Source organism: Chamaea fasciata, unplaced genomic scaffold (genome assembly GCF_029207755.1).
Source record: "Chamaea fasciata isolate MVZ Bird 193981 ecotype frontalis unplaced genomic scaffold, bChaFas1.0.hap1 SCAF_4, whole genome shotgun sequence".
NCBI lineage: Eukaryota > Metazoa > Chordata > Aves > Passeriformes > Sylviidae > Chamaea > Chamaea fasciata.
In genome coordinates this window covers 63,096,854-63,114,096 of record NW_027094089.1, presented here as the reverse complement: position 1 = coordinate 63,114,096, position 17,243 = coordinate 63,096,854, and the positions used below count along the sequence as shown (strand labels likewise).

The 17,243-nt window shown below is 37.0% G+C and overlaps 1 protein-coding gene across 1 annotated transcript in view; it reads right to left on the bottom strand.

Annotated features, from left to right (window-relative positions):
• LOC136288515 (guanine nucleotide-binding protein G(q) subunit alpha) overlaps positions 1–17,243 on the bottom strand; it is a 119,336-nt gene that overhangs the window by 66,002 nt on the left and 36,091 nt on the right. Inside the window, exon 2 of the mRNA XM_066181791.1 lies at positions 6,035–6,219. Within this exon, the coding sequence (XP_066037888.1) occupies positions 6,035–6,219 (185 nt within the window). The remainder of the gene's footprint in view (positions 1–6,034; positions 6,220–17,243) is intronic.

The window sequence follows — 17,243 nt, the reverse complement described above, 5'->3', positions numbered from 1 at the left end:
GAAAATATGACAAAAATACTTCTAATTTAGAAGTAAGTATTAGAGAAACTTAGCCTATGTCCTGTAGAAATTAATTAAGTAATTAGGAAACTATTACTTTTAAATATTTCCTTCTTGACAATACTTACACCTGATTAAGTTTATCCATTATTTTTATAAAACTGTATTGTATAAATACCTGTATTTATATAATGGCTGTTAATCATGAAGAAAGTCAGAACTATTCCAAGAGTACACAAGCTCCCTACCTTAAAATATTTGCCAAAGTGCCATTACATATAAAAGTTGCCCTGACCGAATTTCACATTTTCACTGCGAGAGAACACACTCGTGAACATTTCCTCTCAGACAAACAACATGCCCTGCAAGCAAAACAATTTAATGACAAATATATTTAAATAAAATATTCAGAAAGGAAGGAATAAAAATAAAAATGCTAGAAGCATGCTTTCCTGCATTTAATGCCCTTTATCCAGTGTGCGAGCGATCACAAAATCTACAAGAATCTGCCAGCATTATTACCACCCATTAGTTCTCCACTCTAGCAGAAACTGTAAAACAGAACTGCAAAGATAAAATATAGTCATCAGGCCTCACGTGAGTGTTTCTTGTACACGACTTACTACATCTCGTTAGCGAAAGGCAGTTAATCACTCAAAATGTTGTATTGAAAAAACCAAAGAGCTTAATATAAAATCAAATATTAAAATGGGAAGGAAGAAATCTTTTTACTCGGTAAAAAGAGCAGCTAAAAAATTGTTTTCAAATTTATGTTGAACAGAACGCTGGCAATTTCCTCATTTCATATCAGTAAAATTAACTGCTATTTTACTGGAGAAAGGAAGAGTGCCGATTTACCTATACATTTATTTTAAATAAACTATTACAATTATTTTAAATAAAGTGTTCAAAACTCTTAATGGGAGCATTCAACCCTGCTTCTCCAGCTTACTTCTCATATACCATCATCTTCCCCACACATTTGGAAAAATAGCCAGAACTTGGGCTTCTGTTGGGATGAAGAATAAAACACTCAAGCAGAACCTAACAAGATGAAACAAATAATTTAGTAATCCATTAGAGCAATACAGATAAATGCAAGAGACCTCTGCTCTAAACAGAGAGCAAGCAAATGAGTGACTAGGAGAACAGAATGTAAACTACTACGTATATGGTGGGCTTTTTGTTTGTTTGTGTTAATTTTATTCAAATACAAAGAAAGAAAACAGCAGAAAGCAGGCCAAAATGGTAGGCCACAGGTAAGTACATAAAGAAAGATGCACTGAGGTCAAATTTATGTAAGACTGAGCAGGTGCCAGAAAGAAAGGTAGTGAATGAGAAGAGCCAATAACTGACACAAGACTGATAAAAAGATGAGAAAGACAGTTGAGGAGAGGCCGCTATCTATTTAAGATTGTCAAGGTCCGCACAAAGGACTCCTTACAAAGCACTCAGGAAGAAATTGCTCCTGGCTTTATTGGAATCTCTAAATCTCATGGATCAGTGTCCCCATGGGAGGAAACACAGCTATCAGGGAGATGGGCTTTCCCTCATATTACAGCTTCCAGGGAAAAAAAAAGTAAGCTGTTTTCAGTTCCTTTGTCTGAATACATGTATTTAAAGGACCATGATATTTTAAATCTTGGTATATTGGATATTTTAAATCTATACACTCTTGCTCGCTATCTGACAGCAGCTATGTATTTCTTGCTAAAATAATGCCTATGGAGCTTCCTGGTATAAGAACCACTGAACTCTTCATCATGACTTGCTATTTATTGGGTAATTTTACCTTGGTTTTGAGTGCTTGGAGAAACATCACAACATCTCACCTTAAATACTAACCAAGCACTACAGACTGTTAAATACTAACCAAGAACGACACAGGTTTCTCCATCTGCCTGAAGAGCCATTTGATTATCCCTGCTCTAAAGCAATAAGCATTTTATGTCACTGTCCCAAGAACGAAATTCTTGCTTTTTTGTTAAACAAACCTCCCCCTCCAAACTGAAAGACTTACTCTCAACAGTTTGCACACTACTGCTCTAGAGTCAGTCCTTCACACTGTTTCAGGTGAGGCGTCTGCAGTAGGCCCTTTCCTCCAAACTATGTTTGTCCAATATCGTATTCCACCAAGAGATCTAAACCACTATAACATCCCCAACTGTTTATCCAAGACAAAAACTTATGCAATCTGATTCCATTCCTGCTCCTATTGTCCCACTTCTGCCCATAATTTTATTAGCTTTCTCCAGTGGATCTGTCTGACATAGAAAAAAACCAAGCTAACAAAGCAATTATGGACTTGAAGATAATGCCAGTAAGATTCTGAACTTTGAAAGCATTTCCGGTATCTGCTCATTTTGACTGCAAAACATTTCCCAAAGGAAACAGGCACAAATAAAGACAAAAATCAATCAGAAAACACTCTTAGAAACTCAACAGCAAATGTCTACCACAAAACTTGTTTTTATGTTTCCAGCTTCTTGAAAAACTTTTCTGCAGCCTGTTCTTAAAGACTACAGTTACTCACGTTAGTTTTATTCTTATGAATATTTAAGAAGTCTCACAGGAAATTATAGGAATGGGATTCAAGTAAGGTTTCCTGCCAGTTAATCACCATGGAGTGACAGCTTCCTGACACTGTCTGCTGGAACAGCAGCAATTTGTCTTTTGAAAGTAACATTGAAATGGAATAGTATAGGACAACAGTGGTATTTGGTGTTTAGTATAGCAGTAGATTCATTTGTCTAAAAAGACCGCAAAAAGCGTACGACTGTATTTTGTATTTTAAAAAACATTTTTTAAAACCTGTGGTTGCATGAGTTAGTCTGTACAAACAAAATTTTGGAAAAGACAGGCAATTTTCAGAATTGCTTCTGAACATTTCTATAAAACTAACACTTTCCCTTATTTAATAAAATACTTATTAACCTAAAATTAAAAAGCCATACAACAACTTCACAACTAGTGAAGTTTCTAGTTTAAACTTTCTAGTTTAAAAAGAAATAATGGAAGTACAATAAAATTTACTCAAAAGGAAACCAAAACCGTCTATAAGCAACCATTTTCCTCTGACAGGCAAATTCCTAAGAGAAGAGATCACGCTCACCCATTATCTTAAACCCCAGAAAAACTCACATTCTGAAGTTTAAACATGTAAAAATAAATGTCTTTCATGATATAATGCTCTATGATCAGTTCTGAGATATTAGCTTCTAAATACAGTTACATTTCTCAGCTGGCTTTCACTACTCTGATAACGAATCTTTCAAAACACTCTAGGCTATTATAATATAGGACAAAGCATTTCACTCTCTGCCTCTTTAGTTACATTGGTGACTATGAAGCCAAACACAATCTCACAAGAACTGATGTACAAAATTTAGAACTTGCCTCCTGCTGTGTTGATTATACTGAAATAATCCAGTGTAAATGTTGTGATATTGTACACCACACAAAGAACACAGCTGCCTACTTAACTGACTGCTAGGTATAAGGGCACTTCAAATTCCAGCAGCACTCAGAGATTCAAAATACTCAAATTTTAATAAATCACAATTAAAGGTATGAAAATTGGTGCAGTAAGAGAAAACCATATACTGTAGCCTGAAAGTCTATTGCAGAACATGAAGAATTTGACCCAAAAAAGGGTAATTTTTTAGGCTCAACCACATCAATACCAGCTTGACCTGCAATTTTCTAAACTACAGTGTAAAACAGCTACTGTGCTAAAAATACGCTGTTACTCAAACTTCAAGATATTCTCTCCAGAGAAGGGACTTCCTGATAGGAGATTCAAATTAATAGGAAGTGCCCTTCCTGTGTTTTCTAGACTGCCAGACTAACAAGTTTGTTTTTAACAGCCTGTAAAAAAACGAAGGAGCAGATTTATCTGCTGACTGGTGTTCAGTGCTTTGAAGTGATGTGACCTTGTATACAAAGCCAAAGTGTAGTACACCACAATCATGTCTATTTAGGCACAATGCTGTAGCACGTTTGGTTTTTCCTGTATTCCTGACGGAATCTGTACAGGAATTGCCTTGAGAGCCTGGTAATTGGTGACGTTTATCTTAGTCTGCAAGTAGCCCTATTACAAACTGATGGAAATGATTGTGAAGTGCTGAGCAGAGACTCCTAATTTCAACAAAGTAATTTTTATGTAAGTGAACAGTTCTGGCCGTGTGCATACAGCTATGGCAAACCTACCTGACTCACTCAGCCATACAAAAACACTACAAAAAGTCAGCACATCTAAAAAATAACTACGGAACACAAACTCTGTAATATAATAAAAGGAAAAAACTTATCATAATCTATCATTAAGATTTCCAGATATTAAGGCAAAGTGACACCAATTTTTAAGAAAAATATGCTTTAGGATCAACTAACTTTTCAGGCCAGTATCTTTTATGCTTTGCACACAGCAAAAACATGAAGCCAAAAGGCTGAAATGCAAATGAAAATACTGTTTTAAAGCTAATTAGACATTTGATTGTGATTTATAGAAGATGAGAGGAAAACAGACAACTCCAGCACACAGTTTGACAAGGAAATTTAACAGTCAAGAGTCTCACTAATTACACATTTTTCAATCTTTTCCATGTGCATGAAAAACCCCGCCTACCATTAAAGAAGGTCAAAAATACTGATTCTGACAGATGGGATCCTCCTGACATCCTACTGCATAAAGTCACACTCCTGCAAGACTTATTATTGCAACATTACATCACCAACAAAGTGATAATCTGCAATGACTTCAGCAAATGAAAATGAAAAAACAAGTCATTGTTAACCTGGTAATAAACTTTATCTTTCCTACTTCTAAGTTAGCTGTCTTAAAACACGTACAGCAGTTCAATTCTAATAATTAAACTTCAGATGTTTGGACACAAAAGATCCTAATATTAACACAAGTTTATCTCATTTTCTCTTTCCCAGTTAATGGACCTTTTTTTAAATTGTAAATGTTGCAGCTCTTTGATATTTTCTCTTAATGGAAAAAAACAAAACAAAACAAACCAGAATAAGAGAACTTTTGAGTAATTTATCAAAGGAAGTATTACTTTCATCCAGGACTACTAGATAATCATTAACTGCTCTTTCACAAGATGGAAAGAAAGGTGAGCCATCCAGTTTGTCATGTTTATTAAATTCTCCCTTCGACAAAGTTGCAGATAGATAATGAGTCAACAGTAAAAATGCAAACAAGGTCTCGAAGAACTGTTATCAAAGACTGCCTGCTTGTGCAGGTAGGTTGGAGCTGATGATCCAGTGTCGTCCCTTCCAATTTGACCCATACTGTGATTCCTGTGATATTCGGAGATATAGATGTAATTCTGAGGCTTACCACGTACTTTAAGTAAATAGTAATGTGTAAATAGTAAGCATTTCATTCCCAGTCACAGAATGAGACAAACGATTGTAGTCACCATACTATCAAAATCTGAATATTAAAAAAAATGTAAAAAAGTCAAGGTAGCCAGAGATGAACCCTAAAAACATTTTAAATGTATTTTGTCTTTTTAAACTGCAGTAACAGCATCAATCTCAGAAGACTCTGACTGTTTTAAGGTCTTGTGTATAAAATTCTAATCTAACAATCTATTCACACACAGATATCCTCGCCTATTTTTCTAATAATTTGATATTTTTTCCATTTGTAATGTAATAGCAATCCTTAAGCAGTAAATTTTTGCTGCACATCACAAGAATGGTTCAACTGTGCTCTAACCAGAGCACAGCCTTACAGGAAAGGACAAGAGCTACTGAAGTCAAATGGCAGCCTGCCATTAAACCTCTGCTCTGTGACAATTTCCCTCAGGCATCTTAAGAGAGATTTCTTGCTTAAAAGCAGATTTGAGTTCTAAAAGTAGAAAGAAAGGCAGAGAACTAAATGCAGGACAGGAAACGCCCTTGTCTTCTGAGCATTCAGTATCACTTCTGTGATGCGTAATTCTTTTGAGACCTTCAGTATATTTCTGGCAAAAAAAGGAGGAAAAACTTCAGCTACAGAAATAAACAAAAATCTCACCTTGTTATTTTCACACTTGTATGGGATTTTGAGGGTATCCATGGCCTTGATCATGGCCTGCATTGCTGTAAATATATTCTGGTACACCAGTTTTGTAAAGCCCCTTTTGTCTTCATCAGAGTAACCTGATCCATGAATGATTCTCATCTGCTTGATAAATGTGCTTTTGCCACTCTCTCCTGTGCCTGCAAGACAAATAAGAAGGATATGCTTTACCCAGTGGACACAAACACAACTTTTTTTGCACAATGCTGACAGCTTGCTACTGCAGGGCTAAACAGTGTCAAATGGTGCTTGGAAGGTAGCTACAAGGACCAGTTCAGACTCAAACAGCAGCATCAGTAGCAACGGAAGAACAACTGAATTAAAATTTGCATTTTAACAACTAAACTAATGAGCAAAATGGCACTCCAAAACATATATATTATATATGACTTCATATTTGAAAATCTTTTTTTCTTAAAAATGTAACTGTCCAAAACTCTAACTTCATGACACTTTCAATCACAAAAAATTCAGAGAGGAAGAGAACAAATCTCCCTAGGCTAACTGAGGACATTACAGTAGTCCGGTATTACAGCAACTGATGTATCTGTGTTTTGGTTTTTTGAGTTTCTTTTGCAGGGGTGCCAGCTTGTTTGGGTTTTTAGTTTTGTAGTATTTGTTGGTTTGGTTTTTTGCTTGTTTGTTTGAGGGAGTGGGGTTGGGTTGCAGTTTTTTGTTTTAAGCTATTGGAACAATCAGAGTCCAACAAACTTCAATCTCAGAACCACAAGAAATCACTGTTAATTAAAATTCGGTTCATATTTATTAATGAGCAGTCATTCCTTCCATTAAATTTTTTCATGTCCTCTTATACTTTGTACTAAAAGTTGTTTATTGATGAAATATGACTATTTGTCAACTTAAGATCTGCTTGTTGGAAACTTCACAAAGGTTACAACACACAGCATTTTTCCTTTGCTTGAATTCAGCAAGCTCATCTGTAAGTACAACAGCTTATCTATATTACCCCTGTGTTTGCTTAAGAGAAGGAGTTGAATCTGCACAGCTACATAAGCCCTGTGTTCACCCAGCTACTCAGCCCTGAAGAAAACAAAATGCATTGCTCAGTGCTGTGTTTTTTAGACTTTCAGCTGGGGCTTTATTTGAATAATTTCTGTAAAGCTTTCATGCCTTTTACCATAATACTCATGTTCAGGACAAAGGCAGCCTTACAGGCCTCTTAGAAAATGTTTTAGGTGCCTTCTCAGAAAAGTGTGTTTCACAGAAGTGCAATTTACATGAGCAACCCTTAGCTATTCCTGAGATAGCACACACTGCAAAATCTAAGCCTCTAAAAACATGCCTTTACCATGCGCATACTTTTGAAACCAACAATCCCATTTCCTGCACACATATAATGAACTTCTAATGCAAGTTTTCTTTACACACATGTTCCCAGAAAATCAAACATGATGTTACATACTACAGAATCAGAATAGTTTGGGTTAGAAGGGATTGTAGAGATCATCTAATCACAACATCCCCTTGCCATAATCAGGGACATCTTCCATTAGACCAGTTTGCTCGGAGCCCCAACTAACCTGGCCTCGAACACTGCCAGGCATGGGGCATCCATAGGTTCTCTGGACAACCTGTGTCAGTGCCTCACCACCTTCATATGTAAAGAATTTCTTCCAATATCTAATGTAAACCTGCCCTCTTACAGTTTAAAGCCATCCTCCCTGTCCAATCACTACATGACCTCATAAAACTCCCTCTCCAGCTTTCCTGTAGCCTCCATTTAGGTAAAAAAAGTGGCTAGATCATCTCCCTAGAGATCAAGACACTGACTGATACCAACTTGTGCTTTCTACAGCCTCATCCATTAATTAAAGAACAAGTTAAAAAATACATCATGGCAATTCTTAAAATTTTTTAAAAATTTTAAAATTTTACCTATTTACCATGATAAACAAAAACCACACTGGGTAATAGCCTGAACAGGACCCTTGAGTGGGCCTGTTTTTTCACCTGGTGAAAAAAAGAAAACCTGAAATTACGTAAGAAAAAACATATGTATTCTTCTGAGAGGATATGAATGCCTTATGGGCTTTGTTAGCCACTGCTTCCACCACCATCATTCTACAAACATCTCTAGCTGATAAAAGGTGAGAGCAAATGTGAAATGGCAGTGCAGTGGATCAGCAGAATAGACCAATGGGGACAAAATTATACTGAGACAAACTTTCTGCTGGCTACTACTGCACATTTAAATTAGCAAGTCAGTTCTCTGAAGCCAGATGCATAGTATCTTCTCATCTGTAAGAAGACTGCTGAGGCCACATAATGTACCTGAATCTCAATCAGAATCAGAATATCATCACCACACTCTGTAATCTTTTAAAAAACATAACTTTCAACCTTCCCCTGCCCCCCTCCCCTACCCTCCATCCCCACCCCCCCATCCTAATATAATTCCTATTCTAGTACTTAGGTGAGAATTGAATATTGTGACTGAATAAAACCCCACACTCCGGACTCAAGCACATAGCTTGGTTGGTCATCTGACTTTTAAAACTTTTTCCCAGATAAAATCTAACAAATAAATTAAAAAAAAATTAACTATCTTCTAAAAATAATAAAGAAATGTCTGTAATAGTGAACTCCTGATCAGTCATGGCATAGAGGATTACAAAAATTTGTAAGAGCTTAGCGTCTTAAAAACTGAAAATTTCTGAAAACCTCTTTGGTTTTTTTTTCCTTGAAATGTTAAGAGCAATAACTACTACTACTGCATCGTCAAGAATTTTACAATCAGAGATCTGAAAGTACTTTCAGCAGTATTATATGCACAAGCAGAATCAAGAAAGAAGTCAGGTTGCTTAAATGCAGAGTAGATCCCTATGCATGCACCTGCACATACATATATCCATATCACGTACAATTTACTGTATTGTTGCTATTTCTCCTGGTACACATCCTGAAAAAATAAAGCTATAGAATGCAGAAATGCAACATTCTTTGCTCTCTGAAACTTATGGAAAAACTTTAAACATGGTTAATTTTAAATAGGTGACAAAGCCGCTACTGGCAGAGAGGTTTCAGAACTTGTGGTGATTGACAAAGAAGAGACAGGAGACTAATTTAAAAGTAAGACAACCATAGAAGCCTAGAATGACAAGCCTTTCTCTCATGTGCTTGTGCTGTGCATACCTGTACTTGTTTTTGCGTTTCTCTAGTATCTTCAGATCAAATACGAGAATGTTTTTTAACTAAAGCAACAAGCATACCATGCTCTAAACAAAATTCACTCTGCCATCTGTTAAACAGAAACACTGTTAAACTACACCTGGTGGTGATTTTTCCCAAGTTTGACCTATGAAAAGGCATGAAAAATACGCTATCCTATTGTTTGAAATTTTATATTGAAATTAGATAGAACATTCTTAACATATAAGAAAGAACAAGAAAGCCACTGAAATCCACTACCCTATTAGTCACTGTACGCACACATTTACTAGGAACTGTCAAAACAACAGTGTGTACATTTAAAGAAAACTGGCTTTCATCTTGGGGCTTGAATGCAGACAGAAAGCCTACAAGTACCTGAAAGTGAAAATTTATGGGCCAGAGTGGAACCAACATCCTACACAGATGAGCAGAACCATACTGTAATGACAGTTTCATCAAACATTTACTCAGATAAAGCAGCTGGTTGTACACTATCTCACAGATTTACAGAAAAGGGGAACAAACAATCTCATCAGATAGTAAGTAGCAGAGTAAGTCCCAGGAGGAGTAAGAGCTAAAACAGGAATAGAGAGGTATGCACAGGAAGAAAAATACTTGATTTCACCTAAAGTATTTCACTTGGAAGAGAGTTTTATGTCCTCTACACTACAACTAATTCTGTAATAGAGAAAACAAACAAAAAAATGGTTTGGTCTGTTGCTGTTCCAGCAGTGGAATGCAGTGGGATCACATTTCCGCTGAAACCAAGTATGGCTAAATGAAAACATAAAACTGTGCAGAATTCAGGCCTTGGACCAGCTTGGCTTTGTAGGTGACAAATCAGTTGAAATCTATCATGGAATGCATGAGATCCTCCTGGGAGCTGAAGCAAAGAAGCCAGCCTGTTCTAACACTTAGAACAGCAGCTTTCAGGCTTTCAGTTCAAGGCTACTGTAGGGAGGGATATTTGGTTGGTAAGACTGTAGCAAAACACACTGCGGAGGAGATGAAGTGGAGATGAAGTTACCAGCTCACTCTGTAACATCTATCCGGACAAGTTCTGGAGCACAACTAGAGTATCTCTTTTCCATCAAAAGAAGGCAGCAAGGCTAGTGAAACAAGGTGGCTCCCACCCAAACAGCTCAGTCAATCAGCTGTGCTCATACACGTAGGCAGACTGTGTTCTCATCCTGACATCTTATGAAGAGACCAATGCAACAGCCTTGACCATCACTTCTGCCAACAGTTGCCACAACTGAGTCGTCCTCCTTGAAGCCGGTACAGCTATGGCTCAGGCAGTCGTTTTTATGTGAAACTCCTAGTACTCTATTAGTTTTTTCTCTATTGCTTAAAAAGTATTATCTCCATGACATTGTATCACTGTATCATACCTCTGGAAAGATACATAAGTACCAACCTACACCTCCAACCAATTTATACCACTGCAAGTTAATAACTGAAACTGACCATTTTCATCTTGGTCATAAAAACGCCAAAGAATTTAAGCGACAGCTCATCCAGAGTCATGAAAAGAATTCCTGTAAGGAATTACCAGTCCTGATAATGCATACAGTAGGCATATTTGTATTTTTCATAAAACAAACAGTAATACCATTGCATCTTCCTTGTGTGATTATCTAACTCCTTAATTGACATGAATAGATTAAACCTCACAAGAGTAGCTTGATATTAGGAAACACTTCAATGGCAATTCATTTAGAGTTACAGAAAAGCCTATGAAATAGGAAACCATCTCAAATTTCAAGCAAAAAAAGCCAGAAAGAGTACTAACGTGTCCTGAAGTCTGTTCCTACATCAATAGCACTATGTTTTGTCGTTATGTTAAAAACTGAACAGAATAACTACAAAAACCGCTAAATTAGGTGAGAACCCCAATGATGGCTTTTTGAGATTTAACACTGCACAGGTTTAAGTTAAGAACCACTTAGGAAAAAATGGGAGAGGGGTACATATTATTCTACTGCCAAGTGTTTGCTCCACTGACAGAGTATCTTTAATTCAAAATCACTACAAAATCCTCTTCCTTGTTTTGCTTACAAGCCACATTTGCATATTTCTCTTGCTTTTTAAAAAAAGCAAGCATATAATCATTTCACCATTCACTAAATTATCTCCTCTGTATCATTTTAGTAATTTATAAACATTTCATTAAGATGACTGTCAATATTCTACACAATATTGTTTAATGAATTACTAATGTAACAACAAAAAAAGAGCCTGGCAAGATGAGAAAAGATTTATTCCAAAAAATGATGGATAGAATTTTATGAAGTACCTCATGAAGTAGATAATTACCTCAAATAAGAAACATGAAGCATCTACATTCATGTAGAACAATTTGTTTCATGAATAATCTTGAATATCTTAAATATTTATGAAAAATTAGGCAAATGTTATTCATTATTAATGTTACTAAAGTTGTTCCATCATTTCCTATTTCCTTACCTACACTATTGAAATTGTATTAACCATCTTCCTTAAAAAAAGAGAAATACCTCCCATTATGTGGACAGCTAGTCTAAGTGCTTTCTACAGCAGAAAAATCCTCTTACAAATTTAATCTGGTTGTTTTTGGGACCATAATAAAGTCAGTCATTCTAGTGCAGCCACAAAACTTAAAGAGAAATAAAATACCCATCCTCATTGTAAAAGTGATGCACTCAAAATTGTTCAAGTGACTACTATAATAAAGCCTTAGACAGATACTGAACTACTGAAAAACTGGAAGGAAACGGATGATAGAATTGAAACATGAAATTCAGTTGATGTTCTGTAGCTTCTTAATTAATGTTAATTCAAGCTTTTTCATGAACCAGAATCTCAAACTCTTTTACAGCAAATGCAGTTAATCAAATACAGCTTTGTGCCAGATAAAACTATACTGCAAAACTACTACTATGCAGCTAGGTACAGCTCATTACTCAAAGTCAGCATCCTCTTCTCTCCACCTTCAATTCAGAAAAGAACCCAAACCCAACCAACCAACTAACCAAAAAACCCCAAACCAGCAAGCCCCCCAGAACAAAACAACCAAACAAATCAACAACAACAAAAAATACCACCACCCTCGGCCCCACCCAACAAAACAGAACTTCCTCCTTATCTTTTATAGCTACAAACAGATAATTTTCACCATTTTAGAGGTATCTTTTTTGTGGTTTAGGTTTAATTCAGAAGCAAGAAAGCAAGAGAAGAGATTAACTGGGTGCCTTCACAAAGGACAAATAATTCCTCAAGAATTCACACAGTTTTGTAAATGGGTTCAAAGCAGGACAGGATCCCATCTTGTGTGACCTTCTCCTCCCCTCTTCAGAAAGAATCCCTCTGATGAACCACAGACTCCCTGAAGAGAATCAACTCTTTCCAGTCTCTGCTTTATTTCCCATTTTATTCGGTTTGGAGCAACTTAGACAAATTCTGCCTAAAGGACTTATCTGTGCAGAAAAAAAGTCACAAATCAAATTTCACCCTCAAAAGGTGATTTTCTTGATGTCACTCACAACTCAACCGAACAGCAAACTGCTCAAATCAGTGTTGGCTACTGCTGTTCCATGGAAATGTTATGAACAAAACCAGAAGCAAACATCAGCATTCATAAAAGTAGATATCATACAAACTCTTACCTTCCTCCCACAGAGGAAAAGCAAACTCTGTCTTTAGAAACTTGTGTGTGATTAATTTCAGGTGAATGTTTATGTGAGGGTGCTGGAAATCAAACTCAAGTAGATTCCAAGGCACAAGCAATCGAACTGATCATTTATTATCTTCCTTGAGATGGGTATAGTACACAATCATCTATAAATCAACACGGATGTTTTCTGTAAGCTATTTATTAAAAGAAAAGGGTAATAATATGCTGACTGCCATCTGATTTTCTGTGAAAACTACCTTAACTACTAATTGGATACAGACTGGGTTTACGGTTTATATCTTTTATGTTTCTTTCATATTCCACCTACAGTTATTCACCTCTGCACCTAAGTTGGACTGAAAATGATGGGCTCTGAGAGAGGCCATACAACCCTACATGTCCTGCAGGTCCCCAGGAGGATTCTACAGGAATTTCAGTATGAGATTTAAGTTTCCCTGCATTGCAAGGTAAAGCTTGAGTTGGCTCTAAACTTTTATTGAGGAAAATACATAAAATTTACTTATTTAATAATTAATTCTTTCAAGTTTCTTTTACCTTCTGTTACTCAGAGGGATTATGAACAGACAAACGCAGCTCCTACTCCTAGCAACTCTGAGAGACACCATTTCAGGCACAGTATAAACCACCGTGACTAATCAAAAGCAAGGTTAAATACTGGTAGCATTCATAATTGCAATAGATTTCCTTTATTTTTATTATGGAAGGGAATAAAATACCTTTACTACTTTAAACCCTATGTCTTCAGAAAAAGTGGTCTTCATCTCTAAGATACCACAATAGAGTTTGACTATCTGTGTTTCCCCCACGCCATGGGCAAACATTCTCCTACCCTGCAGAAAACTGCAAAAGGTGAGTATTTCTCTCCGGATTATATTCTATCATCAAACATAACTATCATGCACAAGAACATACCAACAAAACAAAAGCTGTATTTACCAAGCACACAAGCCTTATAGTTTGCATGTTCTCCTCTCTTAAGGTATTGACAGAAATTTTGTGACCTGTTTCCTAATCTGTGTTTGAAAGAAGTACCGTAGAATTCAGAGTATATTGGATGTGCATTTACATCCATCTGAAATAGCAATATAAACCAGTATGTTATTTGTTTATTTTTAACAATATGTTAGCAATAACTAAGTGCAAAAACACGAAAACACCCTTTCCAAAGGGTTTTTTTTTAAAAAAATATTTACTCTATTCTATGTTTATGAGCTCTATTTTGAAAGCCTGATATAAACTTTTGACCTACCACTCATACAAAAAGGCTCCATCCAGGAGCTGAAAGTATACAGTACAGCATTTTCTTTCTTAGAATGGAAAAAATGCTTACAAGTGAATTGCTTTGCTATACCAAAACTAGTATAAATAAGAACTTACTGAAAACAAGTCATATGCAAAATAGCACATTTGTTATGATCACGTATTTATATCAAGTAATATTTCTGATAGTAAATATTATTATCTGAAATTAAAGACTAAGAACAGCAACTTTTTTGTAGCGTTTTGGTACATTTTTCCTCAAGAATGGTTGGCTACTGCTTCTGAGATTGATATTCACTCCAGTTCCAAGCTTTAGCCTGGATATCATGAAGCACTCCTTCCAGGGGAAAAATACAGATGAATGAACATAAAATCCATTTGCTTTTCCACCTTTTTATATGTCCTTCATTCTTGCCAAAGAAAGAATATTTTCATATGGATTGAGATGGTTTAAAAGTAAGAAAGAAAAGCAGATCATGTTGGTTCTTCCTACACATGAAGAGAATAAATAACATTTTTCCCATGAAGCGATTTGAGATCTTTCTGTGTTAGGTTATGTACTCCCAAGGAAGACATTCAAGCTGTTCCCTTGGACTCTTCTGCTTGTGCTTTTTTGCTGTTCACGCTTCAGAGCTCTCTATGACCTCTGTACTAGCATGGTAACATGACAGCTGTTTCTGAACACCTAATTAGACAAGAGTCAACTTACCAGTATAACTATCAAACTTACACTAGAAACATAAAGGAACTATATATCAAATGTTGGTAGGCAGATACCCATCAAACAGCTTCCCATGTCCATTCACAGGCAGCACTAGACATGAGACAGAGGTTTCTTTCAAGCCTCAAATATGCCCCTAGCACTAAAATGAAGAAGTAATTTTTGCTTCAGTCTAACTACACACAAACAAGTACAAAGTGCAGGTCTTGCAAGCAGAGCCCTGAAATGACTGCAGTAAGGAATCAGCTGGGGTAATTAACAGTTTCTTTAATACTACACCTTACAAGCCTATGACACATTGTGTATCTTTTCTGGTTTCCTCTTGAGACCATAAGAAAGGAAATACTTAATGGTATAAGTGAAAGTCCTACTGTAAGTATTTTTCTCTAGCATTTAACCCCTACCTCTCCGGCCTCTGTGAAGGTGATGTTCCACCTTCCCCAGAGAGAATGAAGAAATCGCGGTAAGTGAAATTCACGCCCACCCACCTGGTTTCAGGCCCTCTCACTGAATGAACATCAATTTCACTCCCATACACCACCAACCCAGTTACTCCAGTTGGGGTATCATTGTCATTACAGCTGATCACAGCATTAAACTGGAAGGAGGCTGGGGTGGGGGGAGCTCAGTCATTTTTTAAGGAACAAAGAAATATACTAACAGAAAACAGAATGGGCAAGCAGCTTCAGCAGACACTGGCTGCTGAGAGGGCAAAAAAGGAGGTAAACTGGGGAACACAAAGGCAAGTCCAGTGCAGACACTGCTTTCCAATCAGCAGTTGTGAGTAGCCCTCGGAAGAACTTTTGACATCCCCTACAAGGCAAAGCTCCTTCTGGCTGGCCTTCACCCCACGGGCATGCAGGGCTGTGGAGCCCAGGGCTGTTCCTCTTGCCAGCCTCCTTACATGGGCAAGTTTCTCAAAGGTTATTTAGCAAACATTAAAGATACTCTGGCCCCAAAAGACACATCTCTTACTACAGGCACTGTTCCCACATCTCTTCACCCCCAAGGCACATCCAGCCCAGCAAGGCTGACAGACCATGATAAGAAGCTCTGACACAGCAGCTGTACAGTAAAAATATGACTTCAATTTTATTTTCATCCCACAAACACTGTGAGAGGCTCAAATGCTAGGTTTGTGTTCCCCTTGTTCCTACATTCACAGTGTTGCTCACAACTTTTATGTGTTTCTCGATGCACACTGGGCAGATCATCCTTAACTTGAGAGTTCTTTTTGATGGCTACTTGCCCTGGATAGTCACTAGTTTCTGAGAGTTTTTGCTGTCCTCTTCCATTTTATGTCCTCTGAGGCACTGCAAAAAGCCCTATACTAATTAAGCAGATCCTGCAAAATGGAAGTAGACCCCTTGCAAACTTTTTCCACCTACAAGGAAAGGGGACCTGGGCAAGTCAGCTCATTAGCTGGACAGGAGTGACACAACTGCTGTATTACCATAGCTCTTATTTCAACCATTTCATATCTAGCAAGTTTGGAATAACACTGATAAAGATTGAACAAATCATGTTTTAATCATGTTCCTTGCTTATTTTATTATAAATACCACCTATGCACATAGTTGCATGTGCATACGTACACACACAAAATGACAAAGGCTCTAAAGACATAAATTTACCACTGGCACTCTCTGAATTTAAGAATCAGGTCAAGGTTAGTATTAACAATGAACAATTTTATAATTAAAAAAAATATAATTAGATTCTCCACCCCCCCACCCCCCCAAAAAAAAACCCCTCCTGCTTTTTGTTAAGAAAAAAAAAGTAAATTGAATAGCTAAGTTCTGAGAGGACATCCTTGCTAGCTTTACACACTACATCATATAGGTACTTCAGTTCTTAGTACATGACAGAAATGCAGCATTCTCTTCAGATGCTCAAGCAAATAGATGAAAAAATGAAAAAACTTTAAGACTGGGGAAAGTGAGGGATGAAACTACCAGGTCAATAAGAACATGAACTATCACAGTCAGTAAAAACAGGGACAAGCAGGCAGATTTTACGTACAGTCAAAGCATCTGGTGCCATCATTTTGCATTTGTGTTTTTAACAGCAGTGTCCTAGCATGCATACTGCTTAAAACATTGCTCTGGTATGGCTGAACATAGTGACATTCTAATGTTCTGCTTCTCCAGGAGGGAAAGTCAGGAGGCAGTACTCTGAAGTACCACACTGTCACAGAGACAGCATCCATGGCTAGTGCCCCTGCAGAGTGCCCAGACAGGGTCCATCTCCCATGCCACTGACCTGCTCAGCTGAGCAACTTCAGCAGCTCAAAGGAAGAGTTTTCAGTCACATCTCTGATATGCCAAAACAAACAGCTA